The sequence below is a fragment of the Rhinopithecus bieti genome, unplaced genomic scaffold (assembly GCF_001698545.2).
Source record: "Rhinopithecus bieti isolate Rb0 unplaced genomic scaffold, ASM169854v2 scaffold_41619, whole genome shotgun sequence".
Lineage (NCBI taxonomy): Eukaryota > Metazoa > Chordata > Mammalia > Primates > Cercopithecidae > Rhinopithecus > Rhinopithecus bieti.
In genome coordinates, this window is record NW_016817072.1 from 772219 (window position 1) to 796696 (window position 24478).

The 24478-nt window shown below is 35.3% G+C and overlaps 1 protein-coding gene across 1 annotated transcript in view; it reads left to right on the forward strand.

The window, feature by feature from the left end:
• Positions 1 to 24478, forward strand: part of HFM1 (helicase for meiosis 1) — a 52195-nt gene that overhangs the window by 19069 nt on the left and 8648 nt on the right. Inside the window, exons 5-13 of the mRNA XM_017855800.1 lie at positions 4668 to 4927; positions 5269 to 5316; positions 9849 to 9919; positions 10588 to 10720; positions 11597 to 11748; positions 12331 to 12408; positions 12626 to 12784; positions 15132 to 15332; positions 15413 to 15501. Coding sequence (XP_017711289.1) covers positions 4668 to 4927; positions 5269 to 5316; positions 9849 to 9919; positions 10588 to 10720; positions 11597 to 11748; positions 12331 to 12408; positions 12626 to 12784; positions 15132 to 15332; positions 15413 to 15501 — 1191 coding nt within the window. The remainder of the gene's footprint in view (positions 1 to 4667; positions 4928 to 5268; positions 5317 to 9848; positions 9920 to 10587; positions 10721 to 11596; positions 11749 to 12330; positions 12409 to 12625; positions 12785 to 15131; positions 15333 to 15412; positions 15502 to 24478) is intronic.

Consider the following 24478-nt stretch of genomic DNA (forward strand, 5'->3'; position numbering starts at 1 on the left):
CAGGCTCTTTTTTGGTTCCATATGAACTTTAAAGTAGTTTTTTCCAATTCTGGGAAGAAAGTCATTGGTAGCTTGATGGGAATGGCATTGAATCTATAAATTACTTTGGGCAGTATGGCCATTTTCACGATATTGATTCCACCTATCCATGAGTATGGAATGTTCTTCCATTTGTTTGTGTCCTCTTTTATTTCGTTGAGCAGTGGTTTGTAGTTCTCCTTGAAGAGGTCCTTCACATCCCTTTAAGTTGAATTCCTAGGTATTTTATTCTATTTGAAGCAACTGTGAATGGGAGTTCACTCGTGATTTGGCTCTCTGTCTGTTATTGGTGTATAGGAATGCTTGTGATTTTTGCACATTGATTTTGTATCCTGAGACTTTGCTGAAGTTGCTTATCAGCTTAAGGAGATTTTGGGCTGAAAGGATGGGGTTTTCTAAATATACAATCATGTCATCTGCAAACAGGGGCAATTTGACTTCCTCTTTTCCTAATTGAATACCCTTTATTTCTTTCTCCTGCCTGATTGCCCTGGCCAGAACTTCCAACAGTATGTTGAATAGGAGTGGTGAGAGAGGGCATCCCTATCTTGTGCTGGTTTTCACAGGGAATGCTTCCATTTTTTGCCCATTCAGTATGATATTGGCTGTGGGTTTGTCATAAATAGCTGTTTTTATTTTGAGATATGTCCCATTAATTCCTAGTTTATTCAGAGTTTGTAGCATGAAGGGCTGCATTTAACATTTTTAAGGTTCATGCATGTTGTGTTATGTATTAGTCTTTCTTTCCCTCCCTCCCTTCCTCCCTTCTTTCCTTCCTTCCTTCCTTCCTTTCTTCCTCTTTTTTTTTTTTTTTTTTTTTGGAGTCTCGCTCTGTCACCCAGTCTGGAGTGCAGTGGTGCAATCTTGGTTTGCTGCAGCCTCTGCCTCCCAGGTTCAGGCAATTCTCCTGCCTCAGCCTCCCTAGTAGCTAGAGCTACAGGTGTGCACCACCATGCCTGGCTAATTTTTGTATTTTTAGTAGAGATGGGTTTTCACCGTGTTAGCCAGGATGGTCTTCATCTCCTGACCGCATTATCTGCCCTCCTCAGCCTCCCAGTGTTGGGATTTCAGGCGTAAGCCAGCACGCTCAGCCAGTATTTCATTTTTTTTTAATGGCCAAATAATAGTCCATTAAGTGGATATACCACATTTTGTTTATTCACTTATCAGTTGATGGACATTTAGATTGTTTTAACTTTTTGTCTATTGTGAATAATATGGCTATGAAAATGCATGCAAGTTTTTGTGTGAATGTGTGTTTGCAGTTCTTTGGATATAAACCCAGAAGTAGAATTGCTGGGTCATATGGTAACTTTATATTTAGCTTTTCTGAGGAACTGCCAAATTGTTTTCCAAAGTGACTGCATCACTTTACAGTCCCATTTAGCAATATTTGAGGGTTCCAGTTTCTCCACATTCTGGCCAGCACTTGTTATTGTCTGTCTTTTGTATTATAGCCATCCTACTGGGTGTGTGAAGAGGTATCTCATTGTGGTGTTGATGTGCATTTTCGTAATGACTAATTGTCTTAGTTATTTTGGTCTGCTATAATGAAATACTATAGATTGAGTGGTGTAAATAACAAACATTTGTTTACACGATTCTGGAGGCCAGAAGTCAGAAATCAGAGTGCCAGCATGGTTGGGTTATTGATGAGGACCCTCTTCCCAGTTATTTTCTCCCATGGTTTTTCTTTGGTGTGTGTATAAACAGAGAGAGCTCATGTTTCATCCTCTTTTTATAAGGGCATTAATTCCATCATGGGGAGGTACTGTCATGACCTCGTCTAAACCCAGTTACCTTCTAAAGGCCCCACCTCTAAATACCATAACATTGGGTGGCTGAGGCAGGCAGATCACAAGGTCAGGAGTTCGAGACCAGCCTGACCAACATTGTAAAACCCTGTCTCTACTAAAAATACAAAAATTAGCCAGGCGTGGTGGTGGGTGCCTGTAATCCCAGCTACTCAAGAGGCTGAGGTAGGAGAATTGCTTGAACCCGGGAGGCAGAGGTTGCAGTGAGCTGAGATCATGCCACTGTACTGTAGCCTGGGTGCCAGAGTGAGACTCCATCTCAAAACAACAACAACAAGAACAACGACAAGAACAACAACAAAAAAAAACATTGGGGATTAGGGCCTCAACAAATGAATTTGGAGGGAGGGACATTAATATCCAGTCTATAGCAATAATGTTAAGAATCTTTTCATGTGATTATCAGCTGTTTGTTTGCCTTCTTTGGAGTAATGTCTTATTCAGATCCTTTGTCCGTGTTTTAATCGGGCCATTTGTCTTTTAATTGTTGAGTTTTAAGAGTTCTTTATTCTCAAAGTCTCTTATCATCTGTGTGATTTGCAGATACTTCCCCCATTCTGTGGGTTTTCAGTTTTTTGATGGTATTCTTTGCAGCACAAGTTTTAAATTTTGATAGAGTCCAGTTTATCTAATTTTTCTTTTATGCTTATGCTTTTGTTTTGATGTAATACTTATTTGGCATTACTTTGGTTGCTTATGTTTTTGGTGTCATATCTAAGAAACTATTGCCTGATTCAAGGTCATGAAGATTTACTCAAGTTTTCTTCTAAGGGTTTCAGAGTTTTTAGCTCTTACGTTTACGTCTGTGATCTGTCATTTAATATTTTAAATATTTGTGTGAAGTAGGAGTCCATCCTCATTCTTTTTGCATGTAGATATTCAGTTGTTCTAGCCTCATTTGTTGAAAAGACTGTTCTTTCCCTACTGAATGTTTTGGCACTCTCATTGGAAATCAACTGACCATAAATGTAAAGGCTGGGTATTGACTGACACCAACTGATTCTCTGACACCAACTTGGCATCTAACCAAGTTGACACTTAACTCCTGGAATTAGCGTCAGACCCCACAGGTTGAAGGCTCAGTTCTATAAGACTGACCCCTCTTTGAATTCCAGCTGAAAATGAGATTCCCAGGCTACCCACATTTCTGTCTGGCCAACTACAAATTTGAGGCTTCCATGACCCCATATTAGGTTTAATACTTTGCTAGAATGACTCAGAGACCTAAGGGAAACACTTTACTTACATTTACCAGCTTATTATAAAGGGTGCAACTCCAAATGAAAGAGATACATACGGCAAAATATGAGGGAGAGGGTTCAGAGTTCCCATAACTTCTCTGAGCATGCCACTCTGTCAGCACCTTGATGTGTTCACCATTCCAGAAGCTCTCAGAACCCTGTTGTTTAGGCGTTTTAATGGAGGTTCCATTTCATAGACAAGATTGATGAAATCACTGGCCGTTGCTAATTAAAATTGATCTTCAGCCCTGAATGGATAGTCGTCTCCATTACTTATTCTAGAAGATGTGAGTGTTTTATTAGGAACCTTGATGGTTACTTCATCCCTTAGGGATATTGTGAACAAGTTACTTTGATAGATTGTCTTTTGATCAAATATAATACAGTACAGTCATAAAGATAAAGTGTTTCCTTGTTTTTAGAACTTTGCAAAGAAGTAGTTCTTACATTTAAGTGGTTGTTGGATATAGAGTTTGGGATGATTTAATCTGCTAATATACTTAGTTTACATCTTTTCCTTTTTTGGGGGGTACACAGTGCTGATTTGATTGGCTAGGAAAACTGTCTTATCTGGTAGCTTCTGTGGCATGAAATGCAGTTGCTGACAACTTTTAATTCATAACAAGTCTTAATTTATTCCTATAAATTTAATATGTTAATGTAATTGAGTAGCTTGAATCATTCAGTTAAATTTAACTACTATTAGGTGTTACAAAATTTACTATTTACTGTGACTATATCTAGTGACTTTTTCTCTCTCTTAAATACTTCACTGACTTTAAATGGAATATTAGTTATCTGTTGTTGTGTAATAAAATTATCCCAAAATTTAGTAGTTTAAAACAACAGTAAACATTATTATCTCTCACATTTTCTACAGGTTAGGAATTTAGGAACAACTTAGCTAGTAGTTTGGGCTTAGGCTGTCTTGTGAGAATGCCTAAAGATATTGGGGGCCTCTCACAAGAAGGCCATAATCAAAATGTTAGACATGCTGCAGTCATCTGAAAGCTTGACAGGAGCTATCAGGTCTCTCTTCAAGGTGGCTTGCTGTCCTTGACTGAAGAGTCAGTGCTGGTTGTTGACAGGAGACCTCAGTACCTCTCCACCTGGCCTCTTCATAGGGTTGCTTGAGTGCTCTCTTTGTACTGTGACTAGCTCTCCACAGAGAGAGTGAGTGATCTAAGAGACCATGGGGAAAGGGGCAATGTCTTTTATTACCTAGCCTTGTAAGTCAAACATTTGCACTTCTGCAGTACTCTGCTAGTTAGACAGGCCAGTCCTGATTCCACGATTCAATTTGTAGGAGATTGCAAAGGGGTGAGGAGCAGGCAAGGATCTTTGGGGCCGTTTTTGGAGGCTGACTACCACAAATGGATTTCTCTGAGTTTTAGGAAAATAGACATACTTTGGTGGTAAACTTAGCAAGTTATATTTTAGGAGAATGTTTAGCTTTTTTGTTTGAGTAAACCATAATCTATGAATGTTTTTAAAGGGGCCAATTTTATGCTAGTTTTTCATATTCCAAGCAAGTGTTACAAGTGAGAAAATATGTGGGTCTTTTTTTTTGCAGATTATTTAAAATATCTGACAATATACATGGGAGTGCTTATTCCAATGACAGTGAATTGGACTCTCACATTGGCTCATTGAAAAATGTACAAACAGAAATGAACAAAGGGAAATCAAGGAACTATAGCAGTAGTAAGCAGAAATTTCAATATTCTGCAAATGTGTTTACAGCAAATAATGCTTTTTCTGCTTCTGAAATCAGAGAAGGCATGTTTAAAGCACCATCTTTTCCAGTTGCTTTCCAGCCTCATGATATTCAAGGTAATTTCTTGCTTTTTCAGTTCATTTTGTGAGTACAGACTAATCTGCATTTTTCAGCATAGGGGAAAATGTAAAAATATAGTAAATGTGAGTAGATTATCTCTCTGTGCAATTACTGCAGTTTTTTATTATGTTGCATTATTTTCTAAGCTGGGCTGTGTGTTAAAATATTTTATCCGGTGTGCTAAAATATTTTAACTTTGCTCTCAATAAAAGTTGTATTAGTTTTATTAAAATGGCTTTTATGGAAAGGATAAAAATATTCATTTCCGGTCCTAGCTGCTGACCATTAAAATTTTTTAAATATTTATATAAATATGTAGGTTTTTTTTTTTTTCCAGAGGTAACAGAAGATTGTTTAGGTTCCTTGAAGGCTGTCACAGAAATTCGTATCCTTTAAGTTATTTACAATAGCTGCTTTGTATTTATTAAATCATAATTTTAAAATATTTTGTTTAATTGTGTTTCTGTTTGTTTATTTTGATTGATGGAGAAAAAGATGGAAAAGTTAATCTTTTTGGTGATGTAAGAGGTACACGTGGCTGGGTGCGGTGGTTCACCCCTGTAATTCCAGCACTTTGGGAGGCCGACACAGGCAGATCACGAGGTCAGGAGTTTGAGACCAGCCTGACCAACATGGTGAAACCTCGTCTCTACTAAAAATATAAAAAATTAGCTGGGCATGGTGGTGTGCACCTGTAATCCCAGCTACTCAGGAGGCTGAGGCAGGAGAATCTCTTGAACCCGGGAGGTGGAGGTTGCAGTGAGCCGAGATTGTGCCACTGCATTCCAGCCTGGCAAAAGAGTGAGACTCCATCTCAAAAAAAAAAAAACGAAAAAAAAGTATGTGTGCAATAGTGCTACTCAAGGTGTGATTGCAGACTGGTTTCAATTTGTGAACTGTTTGTTATCAGTTTATGACAAGTTAAGTACAGAAGTCAGATCTGTATTATTGGCAGAACTCTTCTTGAGCATATTTGCTTACAAATAGGTACAGATAATTTCTCATCTTTTGAGAAAGAGCAGCCACATTGGGTTGAACTGGGCAGGGGAAATGGATGAGAATGGGACATTGTGTGGATTAGGGACATTTCTACAGATCTAGTATTTTTGAAAATCTAATGTGAAGTTTATACATAGAATCGAAGTTTCAAGTCTGAACATTTCCAGTGTAAATATTTTGAGTATGTTTGTGTGTTCTGGAGGTAACATTGTCTTTGCTTCTTTAATACCCTGTGTATGCCTATAATAGTGCACTTATTCTGTTTTAATTCACCAGCAGTTTATGTGACTATTTCCCCATGATCTATGAACTCTTTGAAGGCAAGGATCATGACTTAACTTACTTACCTGCCTATTTCCAAATACATTGAAAGGCAGATAAAGTAAGGCAGGTAAAGTAAGGAAATTGTTCTGGCAAAAGTATAGACATAAGCAAGGGTGAAGATAAAAAAGTATGAAATATGTTTGGAAAGAATAAGCTTTCCAGTTTGGCTGAAGGGAAAGATATGATTAAAGAAGTAATAAATATTAGATAGTTATCTTAGGATCATATCATATAATGTTATGAATACCAAGGTCAAAGGTTTTTTTATTTTATTTTTGTTTTTTATTTTTTCCCCCAACTTTGTTGAGGTATAATTGACAAATAAAAATGGTATATATTTAAGGAGTACAACATGATTTTTTTTGAGACGGAGTCTGGCTCTGTCGCCCAGGCTGGAGTGCGGTGGCCGGATCTCAGCTCACTGCAAGCTCCGCCTCCCAGGTTTACGCCATTCTCCTGCCTCAGCCTCCCAAGTAGCTGGGACTACAGGCGCCCGCCACCTCGCCCGGCTAGTTTTTTGTATTTTTTTAGTAGAGATGGGGTTTCACGGTGTTAGCCAGGATGGTCTCGATCTCCTGACCTCGTGATCCGCCCGTCTCGGCCTCCCAAAGTGCTGGGATTACAGGCTTGAGCCACCGCGCCCGGCCAACATGATTTTTTTAATATATAAACATTGCAAAAATAATTACCACACTCAGGCTAATTAATGTATCTATCGCCTTTCACAGTTACTTCTTTTTTGTGGTGAAAATACTTACAATCTCTGTAATAAGGAGAAACCATGTAATATTTTTGAGCATGTCAAATATCATCATTAAAACTATGCTTTAGGAATATATAATTAGTGACTTATTGCTTGGCAATGTTCTAGCATCCACAAAAGTTATGATCTAGTTGACAAAATGAAAAACGAATTCCGGATATTGCATAGCTGTGCTAGAGAAATCTAGCAACAATAACTAATCTTGGGTACTCCAGGGATCATCTGAAATAATTCTGAAGTATGGTTAGAAAATATTTGCCTGACTTCTCATAAAAAGTCCCCTCCAATGCAGATAGCTGATTTGAGTAAAAATGAGGGAGAGGGATCAATAAGAGGGTTATACATGTTGATATAGTAACTATAAACAGAGCCAGTGTTTAGCACTTTATTCAGCATGGTGTCTCAATGCTGCCACACTTTGTTTCCTCTGGTGATCAAAATAGGATGGAAACATAGGAAATATATTAGCAGTTAAGCTGTTAAAGATGTTTAATTATCTGTACAATGGCTGATTTTCCTTATCCCTTACTGTAAAGTCTTTCCATATGACACTGGCTTTTAAAGAGCTTTGAGGGTCTTTACGCTATATTAGCACAGCTGAAATGGTTCTGTTGTTTATTAGTTAGGACTACTGCTTACACTTGTGTCCACTGATTTATTGTCCAAAAAGTTCATTTTCTGTAAAATTCATTGTCCTATACCTTGTTTCCAAGTATATATTTAAAGTAGAAGACTGAATGCTATTTGTGATAATTTGAGAGTTTGTAGATTACTTGGACATACCTTATTTTCTTATTCTCTTTAAATATTTTACTACATTTGAATCCTCAGGGCAATAGAAGTTTTCTCAGGTTGATCCTACCACAGTAGTCTTGTCATTTTCAATTCTGCAGACATTTTCCCCATAATTTCAGTGACACTGCTGAGAGTTTATTGAATGTAAGACCAAAAATTGATTTCAGTTGTTGATAGTGATGATAAAGGATGTTAGCAGTTGAGTTTTCTTATGAGCTGAAACACTGATTCTATAAATATCTACTCTGAATCAAAGATTCATTTTTGTGAATATAAATTGATATGGAGCTATCTAATGAGAGAAAAACCAACATGATGGCCCACTTGTGGGCTTGTTGCAAATAAATATTTGATAGAAAGAGACATGTTTTGAAGGAAAAATGAGATTCCTTCTCAAGCTTATGGATTTTCAAATTCAAAATTACGTGTTTGTTTGGCACAGATATGACACCTTACACACCAGAAAGTAAAATGAGGATTTATAAATTAACTGCTTGATGTAATAATTGCAAACCTGTATTAACTGAGTACTTACTATGTGTCAGGCACTGTTCTAGGTGTGTGGGATATGTCACTGAAGAAAACAGACAATCCTTGCTTTTGAGGAGATACCATTCTTTGGATGAGGGTAGGGAAGAAGCTAGATCTCAACAACTGTAACAACATATAAATAAGTCATAGAGTTTTTTAGAAAGTGGTGACTATTATGGGAAAAGAAAAAAGTAGAGCAGGGTAAGGGGGTTAGATTGGGACTGCTGAGATTCGTGGCTCAGGGCGTAGAATTAAACAGTACTTAGGGTAGACCTTGAGAAGGTCAGATGTAAGCACTTAATGGAGGGAAAAGAGCCAAGGAAATATGGAGGGAGGAACAGTCTAGGCAGGAGAAGGCCTCATGGCAGGAACATGGCTGATGTTTTTGAAGAACAGCAGAGTTCAGTATAGCTAGAGGAGATGAGTCGGGGGAAAGAGTAGTAGGACTTGAAGTCAGAGAGATAAAGGCAGGGGCTGATGCGAGGAGGGAGTGCAGTGGGGAGACAAGGTCATGTAGAGCCTTATACCCCTATACTTGGAGAGAAAGGGAGGAATTTGATCAGAGAAGTAATATGATCTAAGTTTAAACAGGATCACTATAGCAATCCATCAGTTCTTGTATATCTTTATAAAAATCCAGTTGTTTAAATAACTGTGTACTTGTGTTCTCAGATATGTTCTTAACCATCTTATATCTTCTAATAGATTATAACAGTCTCAATTGTAGGAACTCATTTTCTTCTTTATTTACAGCTTCCCACAGCTTTCTAAATCTATTAATGTATTCTGTATATAGTGTCCAATGACTGTGGTTGATATATTGTAAGAAGAATACCATGTAAATACAGATGTCTCCCAATCTTTCAATAGACCCTCACCTTGGAGAGGGCACAGTTTATTCTTCATATCTATTAATATTTTTGAACTTTCTTATAGGGGAAGGATGATTTAAGTTCTTCCTGCCAAGCCAGTATGTTGATAATTACAATTAAACCCACCACTTAACACAACTAAATTATCAAAAACAAAGAGATTTAGTATTAGGTAACCAGAAACACATCAGCTAATGAAGTACAATCAATGCTTAATGAAATAGTTGAGTGAAATTCTGTACATTAAAGAAGAGATAAAAATCAAGTGGCCTTGTCAAGGTAAATAAGAAAAAGCACTACTCTGGAAAAGATAAACCAGAAGTATAGTTCTGATTTACTTGCCATTATGTACTTGCATCTCTTCCGTCATATTTAGCACTCAAGTATAACCCTTATATAATCTCGTTTCCCTATAGGAACTTTGCAAGTTCTTTTCAGAATATGGAATGTGACTGGAGACTAATAATTTATGAATAATTTATGATAATTATTTTCTTAAGATGCCAAATAGCAAATGTTAAAACCTCATCATTAAACGTTGTCAGAATCAATATTAATGTAACTTAATTTTAAAATTAAAAGTAACCAATTTTTTAAATTCTGAAATATTTGACTCCTTAATGTTATTGTAAGCGGCAAAATTTAGAAGTATTTTCAAAGAATTTCCATATTTCAACTATATACAGTCCAAAGCCTTTGATGATGTAAGTATTTTATTTAACTTATTTATTTTTCTACCTTTCACTAGGTTGTGATCACTAGATTGGGACAGCTGGGATTTACTAGATCTTTATGTCTGCACTGCCACACTCAGTGTCTAGCACATTATAGGAGCTCAGAAAATATTTGGTAAATGAATACGTGTGATTTTCATAGGTGGATTTGTTTGTATTTGAGTGCAGTAGTGAAATCTCAGCTCACTGCAACTTCTACTTTCCAGGTTCAAGCGATTCTCCTGCCTCAGCCACCCAAGTAACTGGGATTACAGGTGTGAGACACCACTCCTGGCTAAGTTTTGTATTTGTAGTAGAGACAGGGTTTTGCTATGTTGGCCAGGCTCATCTCAAACTCCTGACCTCAAGTTATCTGCCTTCCTTGGCTTCCCAAAGTGCTGGGATTACAGGTGTAAGCCATCGCGCTTAGCCAGGAATGATTTTCTTCTAGGTCTACATTGACAAATAAAACAGCATGATAAAATACTAATAATGTTATTTTTCGAGAGAAGAGGCTGTAGAGCAAAGTTACAATTTCTATAAGTTTAGAGGAAACATGTTTGAATTATTAGATTCTTATTAAGACTTTTTTTTAACAAATTGAGAATGTGTGTGAAAAATTCTATACGTTACATGATTGATAACTTTCTATTATTTAGCTTCTTTACACAGATAGGAATTTTGTGATTTGTGCTCCAACTGGTTCTGGAAAAACTGTAGTGTTTGAACTAGCTATAACAAGATTGTTAATGGAAGTACCATTGCCATGGTTGAATATTAAAATTGTTTACAGTAAGTATTTATTTTAAGAGTGATGATTAATTATAATAACGAAAAACCATTGAAGCAAAATGAAGAAATAAATTCAGTTTCTGGCCTTAGGAATTACTTGGCTTTCTATATATTTCTAGTAAAATCTGGTCTTATTTGTCATTAAATTTAAAATACATTTTCCAGAATTATAAATAAAAAGTAATATTTGAATTGAGAATTTGACTTTTACATGCTTATTTTTTAAAGGACAGGCAAAATGAACAAATCAAACATTTTGTAATTCTAGAAATTTGCATAGGCACTTTTACTCTACTTTCTTAGGTGTGTATTTAAAAAAAATTTTTTTAATCAAAGTAATATATGCATATGGATTAAAAATCAAATACCACTAAAGGCCATGTGATGAAAAGCAATCATCTTCTGCCCTACCTTTCTCCACTTTTAGTTACACTTGCCTGAGAAATCATTTCTATTTTTAGTTCTTTTTGGTTATTACCTTGCTATCTCTAAATCAAACTTGTCTAACTTGTGGCCTGCAGGCCGCATGTGGCCCAGGACGGCTTTGAATGCAGCCCAACACAAATATGTAAACTTATGACAATTTGTAATGTTTATAAAACATTATGAGAATTTTTATTCTTTAGCTTATCAGTCATCGTTAGTTTTAGCATATTTTATTTGTGGCTCAATACAGTACTTCTTCCAGTGTGACCCAGGGAAGCCAAAAGACTGGACCCCCTGCTCTAAATAATATGCCTATATTGTTCATTTTTAATTTATCAATCTTAGGAGTATGTAGATGTGTGTTTTTATGCTAACTTTATTAACCAAAGTTTGTGAAAATAATTTTAAAATTGAACTGATGTTCAAAGTAAATATTTTATACTGTTACAGTGGCACCAATAAAAGCCTTGTGTAGTCAGCGTTTTGGTGACTGGAAAGAAAAATTTGGACCAATAGGATTGAATTGTAAAGAACTTACTGGAGATACAGTAATGGATGACCTGTTTGAGATTCAGCATGCCCATATTATTATGACAACTCCAGTAGGTATTATTTATACTTTATGATTTCCTTAGTTCGTTAGAAAATACCTATTTTTCTTTACCAAGACAAAAAGTTTAAAAAATACAAACTAGAAGCATATATTTACAATGTAAACAAATGAACATTAAAAAAATACTACAATTCAAGGCCCAGAAAGAATACCTACAAATCAGTAAGTAAAAGACAAATGACCAAATTGGAAAAATTGACAAAGAATAGGCAGTTTGTTATTGCGGATACTTTGTAATCATATTTATTGCTTTATTCTTTTACCTAAGTAGTGTATATTATAGAGGGAGGTCCTTGGTAGAATTTAAAGACAGGTAATAAAACTTGGACTTAGAATATTTTGTGGTTCAGTATAAAAATAAATGAGGGCCCAGTTTTAAAAATACCTTTAAGACTGTAAAAATTCTTTAAGTATTTTTTAATTTTAAAATATTTTTCAGGATACTCTTAAGGGATCAACCAAAATTGCCCATTATTTGTAATATGTCATGTTAAAAAATTATTGATATCTTAATATTTATTATAATTCCTTATCACATTAAATTACTTGTATGCTTTTTTTTTCTGTCTAGGAAAAATGGGATAGCATGACTAGGAAATGGAGAGACAACTCTTTGGTTCAACTGGTTCGACTGTTTCTCATTGATGAGGTAATGAATATATTCACTTTCAGACATAAACATAAAAGGATAATTAGAATAAGACAAAGAAAAAAGACATTTCAACCAAACTATGTGTTTGTTTTATCCCTTCAAATGGAAAATGCTCATTTTCTCAAGCAAGAATGTTAGTATTATTGAATATTTTAATTGATTACATGTATTTATAATTCTATAGCTAATGATATTTTCTTGATTTCCTGCTTAGGTACATATTGTAAAAGATGAAAATCGTGGTCCAACTCTTGAAGTTGTAGTCAGCAGAATGAAAACTGTACAGTCTGTTTCTCAGACTTTAAAAAATACCAGCACTGTTATTCCAATGCGATTTATAGCTGTATCTGCAACAATTCCAAATGCTGAGGATGTGAGTTGCAATTTTAGCTGAGCTCTTAGGTTTTTTATGACTTGTGACATATTTAGTTATTTTGATCTTAGAGAAAAGTGAATTTTTTGTACTTTGCTTTAATAGGAAAGTACGTTGTAGAAAGTTGTGGCTAGATCTCATAAATATGACAGTATTAAGGCCATAAAATTTAGTTCATCAGGTTTAATAAAATATTTTTTGTGGACATGTGGACATCTCTTGTTCGCTAGTATCTAAAAGTCTTAGTTTTATGGGTCTCAGATGCTTCATAATAACTTCACTAACAATATGTGATGGTTGTTGTAACTAGCTGACTCTAATTGTATAGCGAAGTATGGTGGAGAATAAAAATAATTGCTTAGATGATTACCACTTGCTCCTCAATTCTGTATGCTTGGCATTGTGGTAAGCACTAACAATAGATGCAAAAGTGAAAATATGTGGACTCCGTCCTTGAGGAAGATCTCATGGTTAATGAGGTACATGGACATGTAAAGAAATAATAATATGCAGTATTGTACTTTTCATAATGAATATATGACTTAATTTTTTCTTCAATTTTTAAGTAAACGTCTTGAAAAGTAATAGTCTCACTCTACTTTCTCACTCCTACTTACTTCTCAGCCTACTATAATACTGGTTTTCCCCTACTACTTCTTCAAAATTGTTTTCACAAATAGCCACTATATTGTTTATTCCAATGGAATATTTTGTCTTTATCGTTAATTTGGCACAATTAATCATTTTCTTGTTCTTAAAATGACAGCTTATTTTGTTCATATTTGTCAGGAATAATATAGAAAAATTTAAAGTTTATTAAAACAACAAAACTAAATCCTAGTGTTTGTCTTTCCACATGTAGGAAGCATAATGTATATACTTTTTTTTGTAAGCATGTAGGAATCATAATGTATATACTCTTTTTGACCTGCATTTCATCTATAAACATTTTATATCATTAAATATTCTTCAGTACTATTTTTGTGGTTTTATTGTAATTTATTTATTAAACACTATAATAATGGAAGATTATTTCCAATTTTTGCTATTGTAAACAGAGTGAAATTAATATATCTGAAACATCCATGATTATTTCCTTAGGGTGAACTTTTAGAATGAAATAACTGAATCAAAGGATATATAAAACTCTAAAGAAGCACTTCGTTCAATAAATGTTACATTCATTTACACTTCTACCAGAAGCTGTTTTCCTGTATCCTAACACTGGATCGTTTAATAGTGGAATTATTATTGCTATTATTATTTTAAATATTTATAGGATTTATTGTTTAGTGTGGTATCTCATTTAAAATTTTTTGCTTCAAAAAAAATTTTTTTTGCTTCTTTGATTTCTACTAAATTTTTAATATATTTATCAACTACTTTAAGTTCTTTTTTGACATAATCTTTGCCAGATTATGTCATTTGCCTTTTTTTCACATTGGGACACTAAATTTTTCTTACTTATTTGTAAGCCATTATTATGTACTAGTACTCTCTAATTCATCAAACTTTTCCCCTTTGCGATAAACACTACTTCTGTGAATGCTGTTTCTCTGTGTCTTTGTCAGATCTTCTTCCTCCGTTTTCCCCTAAATTAAGGTCTTTATTCTTGGCCTTCTGCTCCCCTCAAACTGTAAATTCTTGTGTGATCTTATCCCTACTCATGATAACCTTGAAACTATTTTAATGTTTTCTTCCTGTCAAAACAACAGTCAGTTTCATAGCAGGGCATGGAGCCTGATTATTAACTGGGCTATGTAAAGATAAAGATTGCTTACCACAGTTCCAGAAACTAACTAGTGACTCTAGGTTGAGTCTGAAGTTTGCTTTTGGCACTGGCATCTCTCAAGTGTTTGTTGCTTGCTTAAAAACTTGTCATCCCTTGCAAACCTAAACCAACTATTACTTTGCTACTATTTATCTAATATTTAGGACAACACAAAAGAGATGTCAGATATTTTGAGGCATAGTTTTCAAAATAGCAAAATTTTGAAAACTATGTAAAATTTCTCACTTTTACCTAAGTGAGAAATTTGGTCTCTGTGACAAAATTGATTTTAATTTTCTTTGGATTCTTATGAAGGAAAATAAAACAAAATAATAATAACTAATTGGAAGTTTACCATGGTGAAAAATGGGTATAATCTTGAAATACTACTGTTGGTAGTGCTGACCACTATATCAACAAAATAATATTAATGGAATATGTAATATTGAAAAAGACAAGTATACTTGATTAAATACTTTTATAGCTTGACCTTAAAGTGATCTGTAATTGGGTTGTTTTTAGCAATAAAACTTTACTAGAAGAAAGTTTTAATGTACATGTTTTTGTGTTTTAAAGATTGCAGAATGGCTTTCAGATGGTGAAAGACCAGCTGTATGTCTGAAAATGGATGAGAGCCACAGACCAGTGAAACTTCAGAAAGTGGTCCTTGGATTTCCCTGCAGTAGTAACCAAACTGAATTTAAGTTTGATTTAACCCTCAACTACAAAATTGCCAGTGTTATACAAATGTATTCCGATCAGAAACCCACACTTGTGGTATGGATTGTTGATAGCTTATTTTTTAGTATATTCAGTTTTTAACATGATTAATACAAAAGTTATGAATTTATTTTCAGTTTTGTGCGACAAGGAAGGGTGTGCAACAGGCTGCTTCTGTTCTTGTGAAAGATGCTAAATTTATTATGACTGTGGAACAGAAACAGAGGTATAGTTTTTCATTTTTTCATGGAAGTAGAAGGACTTTTAGGGCTCATCTAGATGAGATGAGAAAATTAGGCTTGTCCCATAACCTTGGGGTAAACCTCAGTGTCCTCATGTATAAAATAAGGATAATGGTAATTTTGAGGGTTAAGTGAGATAATGAGTCTTAGTGCAGGGGTGATCCAGATTTCTTGAATGATAAAGATTATCCATACTGATAATCTGATGGTCAGATTTCTTGAATGATAAAGATTATCCATACTACTGTCAATTTTTTTAACCTAATTTCAATCCAACATCTTTTATAGTCTTTCACTAAAGCTGATCTTGCGAATTAATCTTTAAGGACTTTCTATCATATTTGGCCACTTCCACCTTACTTAAACACTCTGGGCTCTGTGCTTCCATGACCATTTCTACTGATTTTCTTCCTACTTTGCAGGCTGCTTGTTCTCAGTCCCCTTTTCACCTCTTCTACCCAACTCTTAAATGTTGACATTCAAGTGAGTATATCTGAGGTTCATTCTTTCTAATTCCACACTCTTAGTTGTTTGTAACTACTCACATGAAGTTCAAATAATATTTATGCGTGTCTATGAATTCCCACATTTATGCCTTCAGCCCAGACTACTTCCCTACTGAGCTCCAGGTCTATAGTCCATCTGTGTAACTGAATCCAATTGTATGTCTACCGACAGTCATCTCAAACTCAGTATGTACGAAATAGAACCTTGGTTCTTGCTCTCAGACCAGTTCCTTCTCCAGTGTTCCCCATCTTAATTATACATTATCTCCCTAGTTACTCATAGCAGAAAACTATCACTAATATCTTCTTCACCTTATATCTCATAGACAATCAATTAAAAGTCCTGTTTATTCTTCTAAATATATCTCAAATATGTCATTTTGTCTCCATCAACACTTCCCTAATTCAAGTCACTATTAATCTCTTGCCTAGGCTGTATCCTTTTCTTTAATCACTGCACACACACACACACTCTTATCCCGCTTTGTTCTCTGCATAGCATAGATTTTGTGAGATTGCAAATCTAAATGTCAGTTTCCTGCCTAAAACTCTTTAATAGCTTCTTCTTGTCCTGGGGATTAAATGCTAAATCCTTAGTGTAGCCTGCAATAGCCCATATAATGTGATGCCTAGCCAATTCTCCAGACTTATCATGACCATTCTCCCCCTTTACTCACCACAGTCAAGCTGTATTGACCTCTGTGTTCTGTGAATACACCAAACTGTTACTCTGTACAGCCTCATCTTGCATCATGCTTTCTTTTACTGGAATGGTTTTTACCTAACTCCTATTTATCCTTCATGTCTAAACTTTAATATCAGTTTTCCATAGTCATCAGTTTACCTGTATTTACTTTTGTAAGCAACCTGTACTTTATTTCATAGTACTCACTGTAATTATAATATACTTTTGTTTAATAGTTATTTTAATATCTTTTCCATTCATTAGATTATCAACTTCTTCAGGAAGGGGGACTCATGTTCGTCCTGCTTACCACTAAATCTTAGCGGGTGTGTTAGGTCATTCTTGCATTGATATAAAGAAATTTCTGAGACTGGGTAATTTATAAAGAAGAGAGGTTTAATTGGCTCACAGTTTTGCAGCCTGTACAGGAAGCATGGCACCAGCATCTGCTTGGCTTCTGGTGAGGCCTTGGGCTGCTTACAGTTATGGCAGAAGGCAAAGGTTGAGTTGGTGTTTCACATGGTGAGAGCAGGAGCAGGGGTTGGGGGGTGCCATACACTTTTAAGCAACTAGATCTCACAAGAACTCACTGTTGTGAGGACAGCACCAAGCCATTAGGGATCTGCCCCCATGATCTATTCACCTCCTACCAGGCCTCACCTTCAACACTGGGGATTTCACTTTAGTGTAAGATTTAAATGGACAACATCCAAATTATAGCAGAAGGTCTCAGCGGAGTGCTAGTATATGATTACTATGTAATGAACATTAACTTATTATTATTGTTAATAACTTCTGGAAATCAGTAAATATGTTTAGTGGTAGACCTCAGACTAAAATTGGACATGTGGATATAGGCAGATACTTATTTTTCTGCCTAATTTTGTATGGTGGGGGAATATACTTTTCTCTGCTTTGGGTCAGATCAGCTTTCCAGTTACCATTCTGTTCTTTTGCCACCACCTCTGGTTGCTTGTCAACCAAAGACATGTAGCAAGCCTAGAGGACCCAATTTAGTCTTCTTTACATTCTTTTTTTTTTTTTTTAATCCACTGAAAAGGTAGACTATAAAGATAGTCTAGTAAAGCATTACAAACATAGCCACTTACTCACCCTCTAGATACTATTTTGACACTTTTCCTTCCAGTTAAAGGATTTAACTTGATCTTCTTAGTTACTACCATATGAAAAACTCTAGGGTGTGAAGCATGTAGAGTAGTTGTTTTATAATACACATCAACAAAGCAAGATTAAGCAACAAGAAACAGTAGAGAGCAAGACAGAATGAGAAAAATCAACAAAGAGCTCACAGCCAAAAAGTAGATGAAGTCTGAGAAGTAGATAGAAAGGTAGAAAGTGAAATTATTGCTAATAAGATAAGAATGCCATCAAATAATGATCAATAATTTTCATACCAACTACATGTAGTTTTATAGCATTCTTATTAATTTTCTAAGTTTTAAAACAAAGATGGGGTTTCAAAACATTGACCAGTTCATTATAAAACTAGTAATAGAATAAAGGCAAACTGGGATTTTTAATAAAGTGTAGGTATAGGGTAGAGAGACTGTAAGTAGCTATAAACAATTTGAAGCTTTCTACTTGTTGGGTGAATAAACTAGATGATCAGGTTGGATCATACCACTTTTTGTCAGAAACAAGATGTGGGGATCAAGTAATGAGGCTTGTTTTCTTGCTCATAAATTTAACTCTGAAGGCAGTTTTGAAAGACTTATGGAATTCTTTGTGCAATGGCGGCATCATTCACATAGAAATATGTGGTGTCCTAAGGTGAATACATAATAATTAACATTTTTGAGCTGAACTCGTCTATGTGACCAGGGGAATTGAAATACACTCTAAGTTCCCTTAAAACTAATTTACATTTCATCCCCTCCCTTATTTCTGTTGCACACAAATTTCCTAATTTTGTTTCAGATAATCATTTTTTTGCAAACATATATCTTAATTCCTTTTCTCATTTCCTACTCTTACCTAATTACTAATGAAAATTTCTCTCTCCTTTAACTCTCTTATTTCTTCAGTCTTTGCCCCTTATTTTTTCTTTATCTCCTTGTTTATTCTTGTTTGTTGTTGTTGTTGTTTTTCTAGGAACATACTGGAGTTAGAGTCAGATTTGAATTACAGTGCTGTTACTTTTACTAGCTGCATACAATCGGTCATATTACTTAACTTCTCTCAACTTCAATTTCTTAATCAATATTGTATATGTGAGAATCAATCATCTCACAGTGTTTCTATGATGATTATATAGGCAACATTTCTAAGATACCTAACAGAGAATAGCAAAGTTTGTACTTAATAGTAACATGCCCTTTCCTCTTTCCTTCATTCCATTATGAATCCTTAAAAAAGTCATGAGTATTACCATAAAAATAGTCTTAGTGTCATATCTGCAACAATGAAATAGAAAAATACTAGATGTCTTTATATACTTAAGAACCAAGCCTACCAACTTCCAAAATCTTTTAATGTACCCAGAATTCATTTTCAAATTATCAACACACTTTCTTAACTTCCTCTTCTCTTTTAACTTAACCTAGTTCTTTTTAAAAAGTAAATTTTATATGGCATATTTGAGGTTTACAACATGATGTTATGTGGTTCATATAGCTAGCAAAATGGTTACTATAGTGATGCAAATTAATATAGCTCTCATCTCATATAGTTATTTTTTTGACAAGAGCAGCTAAATCTACTTAACAAGAATCCCTAATCCAAAACAATTTTGTTAACTGTAGTCTTCATGTTGTACACTAGGTCTCTAGACTTGTTCATGCTATGTATCTGCTTTTCTGTGTATCCTTTGACCTACATTTCCCCATTTCTTCTCCTGTTCCCATCCTTCCTGCCTCTGATAACTACTGTTTTATTCTGTGTCTCTGTATATTTGACTTTTTTTAAAAAGCTTTCACATATGAGTGAGAACATGCAATATTTTTCTTTCTATGACTGGCTTATTTCATTTAGTGTCTTAGCAATGTCCTCCAGGTCCAACCATGTTGTGGCAAATGGCAGAATCTCATTCTTTTATAAGGCTGAATAATCCATTGTGTGTGTGTGCGGGCATATGTGTGTGTGTGTGTGTACTACACACACATACCACATTTTTCTTATGCATTAGTTCATCAACAGACCTTTAGGCTTTTTCCATATCTTAAGTATTATGAACAGTCTGCAAGGAACGTGGGAGTGCAGATATCTTTATGAGGTAATGATTTCTTGTTTGGGTATATACCCAGAGAAGAACTGAGTAATATGGTAATTCCATTTTTAATATCTTTAGAAATCTCAATACTGTTTCCATAATGGCTGTACCAATCTGCATGCCCACCAACAGTGTACTAGGATTCCTTTTTTTCCACACCCTCACCTATATTTGTTGTCTGTAATATAGTGGTTTTAATTTACATTTCCTGATAATTAGTGAAGTTGAACACCTTTTCATATACTTGTTGGCCATTCTTAAATGTTTTTTTTTTCCTTCCACTTGTAAGTTTAAGGGTATATATGCAGGATGTACAGGTTTGTTATATAGGTAAGCACGTGACATGGTAGATTGCTGTACAAATCATCCCAGAACCTAGGTATTAAGCTCAGCATCCATTAGCTATTATTCCTAATGCTCTCCCTCCCCAGCCTCCCCAACAGGTCCCAATATGTGTTGTTCCCATCCATATGTCTATGTGTTGTCATCATTCAGCTCCCACTTATAAGTGAGAACATGTGGTGTTTCGTTTTCTGTTCCCGTGTTAGTTTGCTGAGGATAATGGCTTCCATCTCCATCCATGTCTCTGCAAAGGACATGTTATCATTCCTTTTTATGGCTGTGTAGTATTCCATAGTGTATATGTGCCACATTTTCTTTATCCAGTCTATCACTGATGGGCATTTAGGTTGATTCCATGTCTTTGCTAGTGTGAATAATGCTGCAATGAACATATTTGTGCATGTAGCCTTATAAAATAATAATTTATATTCATTTGGGTATATGCCCAGTAATGGGATTGCTAGCTCAAAAGGTGTTTCTGGTTATATGTCTTTGAGAAATTGCCACAACGTCTTCCACAATGGTTGAACTAATTTACACTAGCAACAGTGTAAAAGCATTCCTTTTTCTCTGCAACCTCGCTAGCATCTGTTGTTTTTTGACTTTTTAATAATTGCCATTCTAACTGGCATGAGATGCTATCTCACTGTGGTTTTGATTTACTTTTCTCTAATGATCAGTGATATTGAGCTTTTTTTCATAGTGTTTGTTGGCCACATGTATGTCATCTTTTGAGAAGTGTCTGTTCATGTCCATTGCCTGCTTTTTAATGGGGTGGTTTCTTTTTTTTTTTCTTGTAAATGTGTTTAAGTTCCTTGTAGACTCTGGATATTAGACCTTTGTCAGATAGATAGATTGCAAAAATTTTCTCCTGTTCTGTGGGTTTTCTGTTTGCTCTCATGACAGTTTCTTTTGCTGAATGAAAGCTCCTTATTTTAATTTTAATTTGATGCCATGTGTCAATTTTTGCTTTTGTTGCAATTGCTTTTGGTGTTTTCATCATGAAATCTTTGCCTGTGCCTGTATCCTGAAGGGTGTTGCCTGAAGGGTATTTTCTTATAGGGTTTTTATAGTTTTGGGTTTTAAATTTAAGTCTGTAATCCATCTTGAGTTAATTTTTGTGTAGGGTGTAAGGAAGGGGTCCAGTTTCAATTTTCTGCATATGGCTAGCCAGCTCTCCCAGCACCATTTATTAAATAGAGTGTCCTTTCCCCATTGCCTGCTTTTGTCAGATTTGTTGAAGATCAGATGTTTGTAGGTGTGTGGTCTTATTTCTGAGTTCTCCATTCTGTCCTTTGGTCTATGTATCTGTTCTTGTACTAGTCCCATGCTGTTTTGGTTACTGTAGCCTTGTAGTATAGCTTGAAGTTGGGTAGCATGATACCTCCAGCTTTGTTCTTGCTTAGGATCGTCTCGGCTATTTGGTTCCATACAAATTTTAAAATAGTTTTTCTCTGATTCTGTGAAGAATATCAATGGTAGTGTAGTGGGAATAGCATTGAATGTATAAATTACTTTGGGCACTATGGTCATTTTCACAGTATTGTTTCTTCCTATCTATGAGCATGGAATGTTTCTCTATTTGCTTGTATCCACTTTGGTTTCTTTGAGCAGTGGTTTGTAGTTCTCCTTGAAAAGTTTCTTTACTTTCCTCCTTAGCTGCTGTATTCCTAGGTATTTTATTCTTTTTGTAGCAATTGTGAATGGGAGTTCATAGATGGTTTGGCTCTCTGATTGCCTGCTGTTGGCTATAGGAATGCTAGAGATTTTTGCACATTGATTTTGTATCCTGAGAATTTGCTGAAATTGCTTAATAGCTTGAGAAGCTTTTGTCCTGAGAAGATGAGGTTTTCCAAATATAGGATCATGTCATCTGTAAACAAAGATAATTTGACTTCCTCTCTTCCTATTTAAATATGCTTTATTTCTATTGCCTGATTGCCCTTGCCAGAACTTCCAATACTATGTTGAATAGGAATGGTGAGAGGAGGAATCCTTGTCTTGTGCCAGTTTTCTAGGGGAATGATTCCAGTTTTTGCCCATTCAATATGTTATTGGCTATATAGCTCTTATTATTTTGAGGTATGTTCCTTCAATACCTAGTTTGTTGAGAGTTTTTAACATGAAGGAGTGTTGAATTTTATCGAAGGCCTTTTCTGCATCTATCGAGGTAATAATGTCTTAAATTCTGTTTATGTGATGAATCACATTTATTGGTTTGTGTATGTTGAACCACTTTTGCATCCTGGGGATGAAGCCAACTTGATCATGGTGGGTAAGCTTTTTGATGTGCTGCTGAATTCAGTTTCCCAGTATTTTATTGAAGCTTTTTGCATGAGTGTTCATTAAGGATACTGTTCTGACATTTTCTTTTTTTGTTTATCTCTGCCAGGTTTTGGTATCAGGATGATGCTGACCTCATAACTAGGTTAGTGAGGAGTCCCTCCTTTTCAATTTTTTGAAATAGTTTCAGTAGAAATGGGGCCAGCTCTTCTTTCTACCTGTGGTAGAAGTTAGCTGTGGATCTTTCTGGTCCTGGGCTTTTTTTGGTTGGTAGGCTAGTTATTACTGTCTCAATTCCAGAACTCATTATTGGTCTATTCAGGGATTCAATTTCTTCCTGGTTCAGTCTTGGGAGAGTGTATGTGTCCAGGATTTTATCCATTTCTTCTAGATTTTCTAGTTTATGTGCGTAAAGGTCTTTATGATATTCTTTGATGGTTGTTTGTATTTCTGTGGGTTCAGTGGTGATATCCCCCATATCATTTATGATTGTGTTTATTTGATTCTTCTCTCCTTTCTTCTTTATTAGTCTAGCTAGCAGTCTATCTATTGTATTAAGGTTTTCAAAAAACTAGCTCCTGAGGTTGGTGATTTTTTTTTTGAAGGGTTTTTTCATGTCTCTGTCTCCTTCAGTTCAGCTCTGATCTTCGTTATTTCTTGTCTTCTGCTAGCTTTGGGGTTTGTTTGCTCTTGATTCTCTAGTTCTTTTAGTTGAGATGTTAGGTTGTTAACTTGCAATCTTTCTAGCTTTTTGATGGGGGAATTTGGTGCTATATATGTTTCTCTCTTAACACTGCTTTGACTGTGTCCCAGAGATTCTGGTATGTTGTCTCTTTGTTCTCATTAGTTTCAAAGAACTTCTTGATTTCTGCCTTAATTTCATTATTTACCTAAGAGTCATTCAGGAGCAGGTTGTTCAGTTTTCATGTAGTTGTGTGGTTTTGAGTGTGTTTCTTAATCTTGAGTTCTAATTTGATTGTGCTCTGGTCTGAGAGACTGTGTTATGATTTCCATTCTTTTGTATTTGCTGAGAAGTGTTTTACTTCCAATTATGTAATCAGTTTTAGAGTACATGCCATGTAGCTCTCAGAAGAATGTATATTCTGTTGAATTTGAGTCGAAAGTTCTGTAGCTATCAATCAGGTCCACTTGATCCAGAGCTGAGTTCAGGTCCTGAATATCTTTGTTAATTTTCTGTCTCAGTGATCTGTGTAATATTGGCAATGGGTTGTTAAAGTCTCCACTATTATTGTGTGGGAGTCTGAGTCTCTTTGTAGATCTCTAAGAACTTGCTTTATGAATCTGAGTGCTCCTGTATTGGGTGTATATATATTTAGGATAGTTCTTCTTGTTGCATTGATCCCTTTACCATTACGTAATGACCTTCTTTGTCTTTTTTGGTCTTTGTTGGTTTAATGTCTATTTTGTCAGAAACTAGGAGTGCAACCCCTGCTTTTTTCTATTTTCCATTTGCTTGGTAAGTTTTCCTTCATCCCTTTATTTTGAGCCTGTGTGTGTCTTTGCATGTGAGATGGGTTTCTTGAAGACTGCATACCAGTGGGTCTTGGCTCTTTATCCATCTTGCCATCCCATGCCTTTTATTTGGGGCATTTAGCCCATTTACAGTTTCAGATTAGTATTGTTACACGTGAATTTGATCCTGTCATCATGATGCTAGCTGGTTATTTTGCAGACTTGTTCATGTGGTTGTTTCATAGTGTCACTGGTCTGTGTACTTCAGTGTGTTTTTGTAGTGGCTGGTAATGGCTTCTCCTTTCCATATTCCGTGCTTCCTTCAGGAACTCTTGTAAGGCAGGCCTGGTGACTTCCCTCAGCATTTGCTTCTCTGAAAAGAACCTTATTTCTCTTTGCTTATGAAGCTTAGTTTGGCCAGATACGAAATTCTGGGTTAGAAA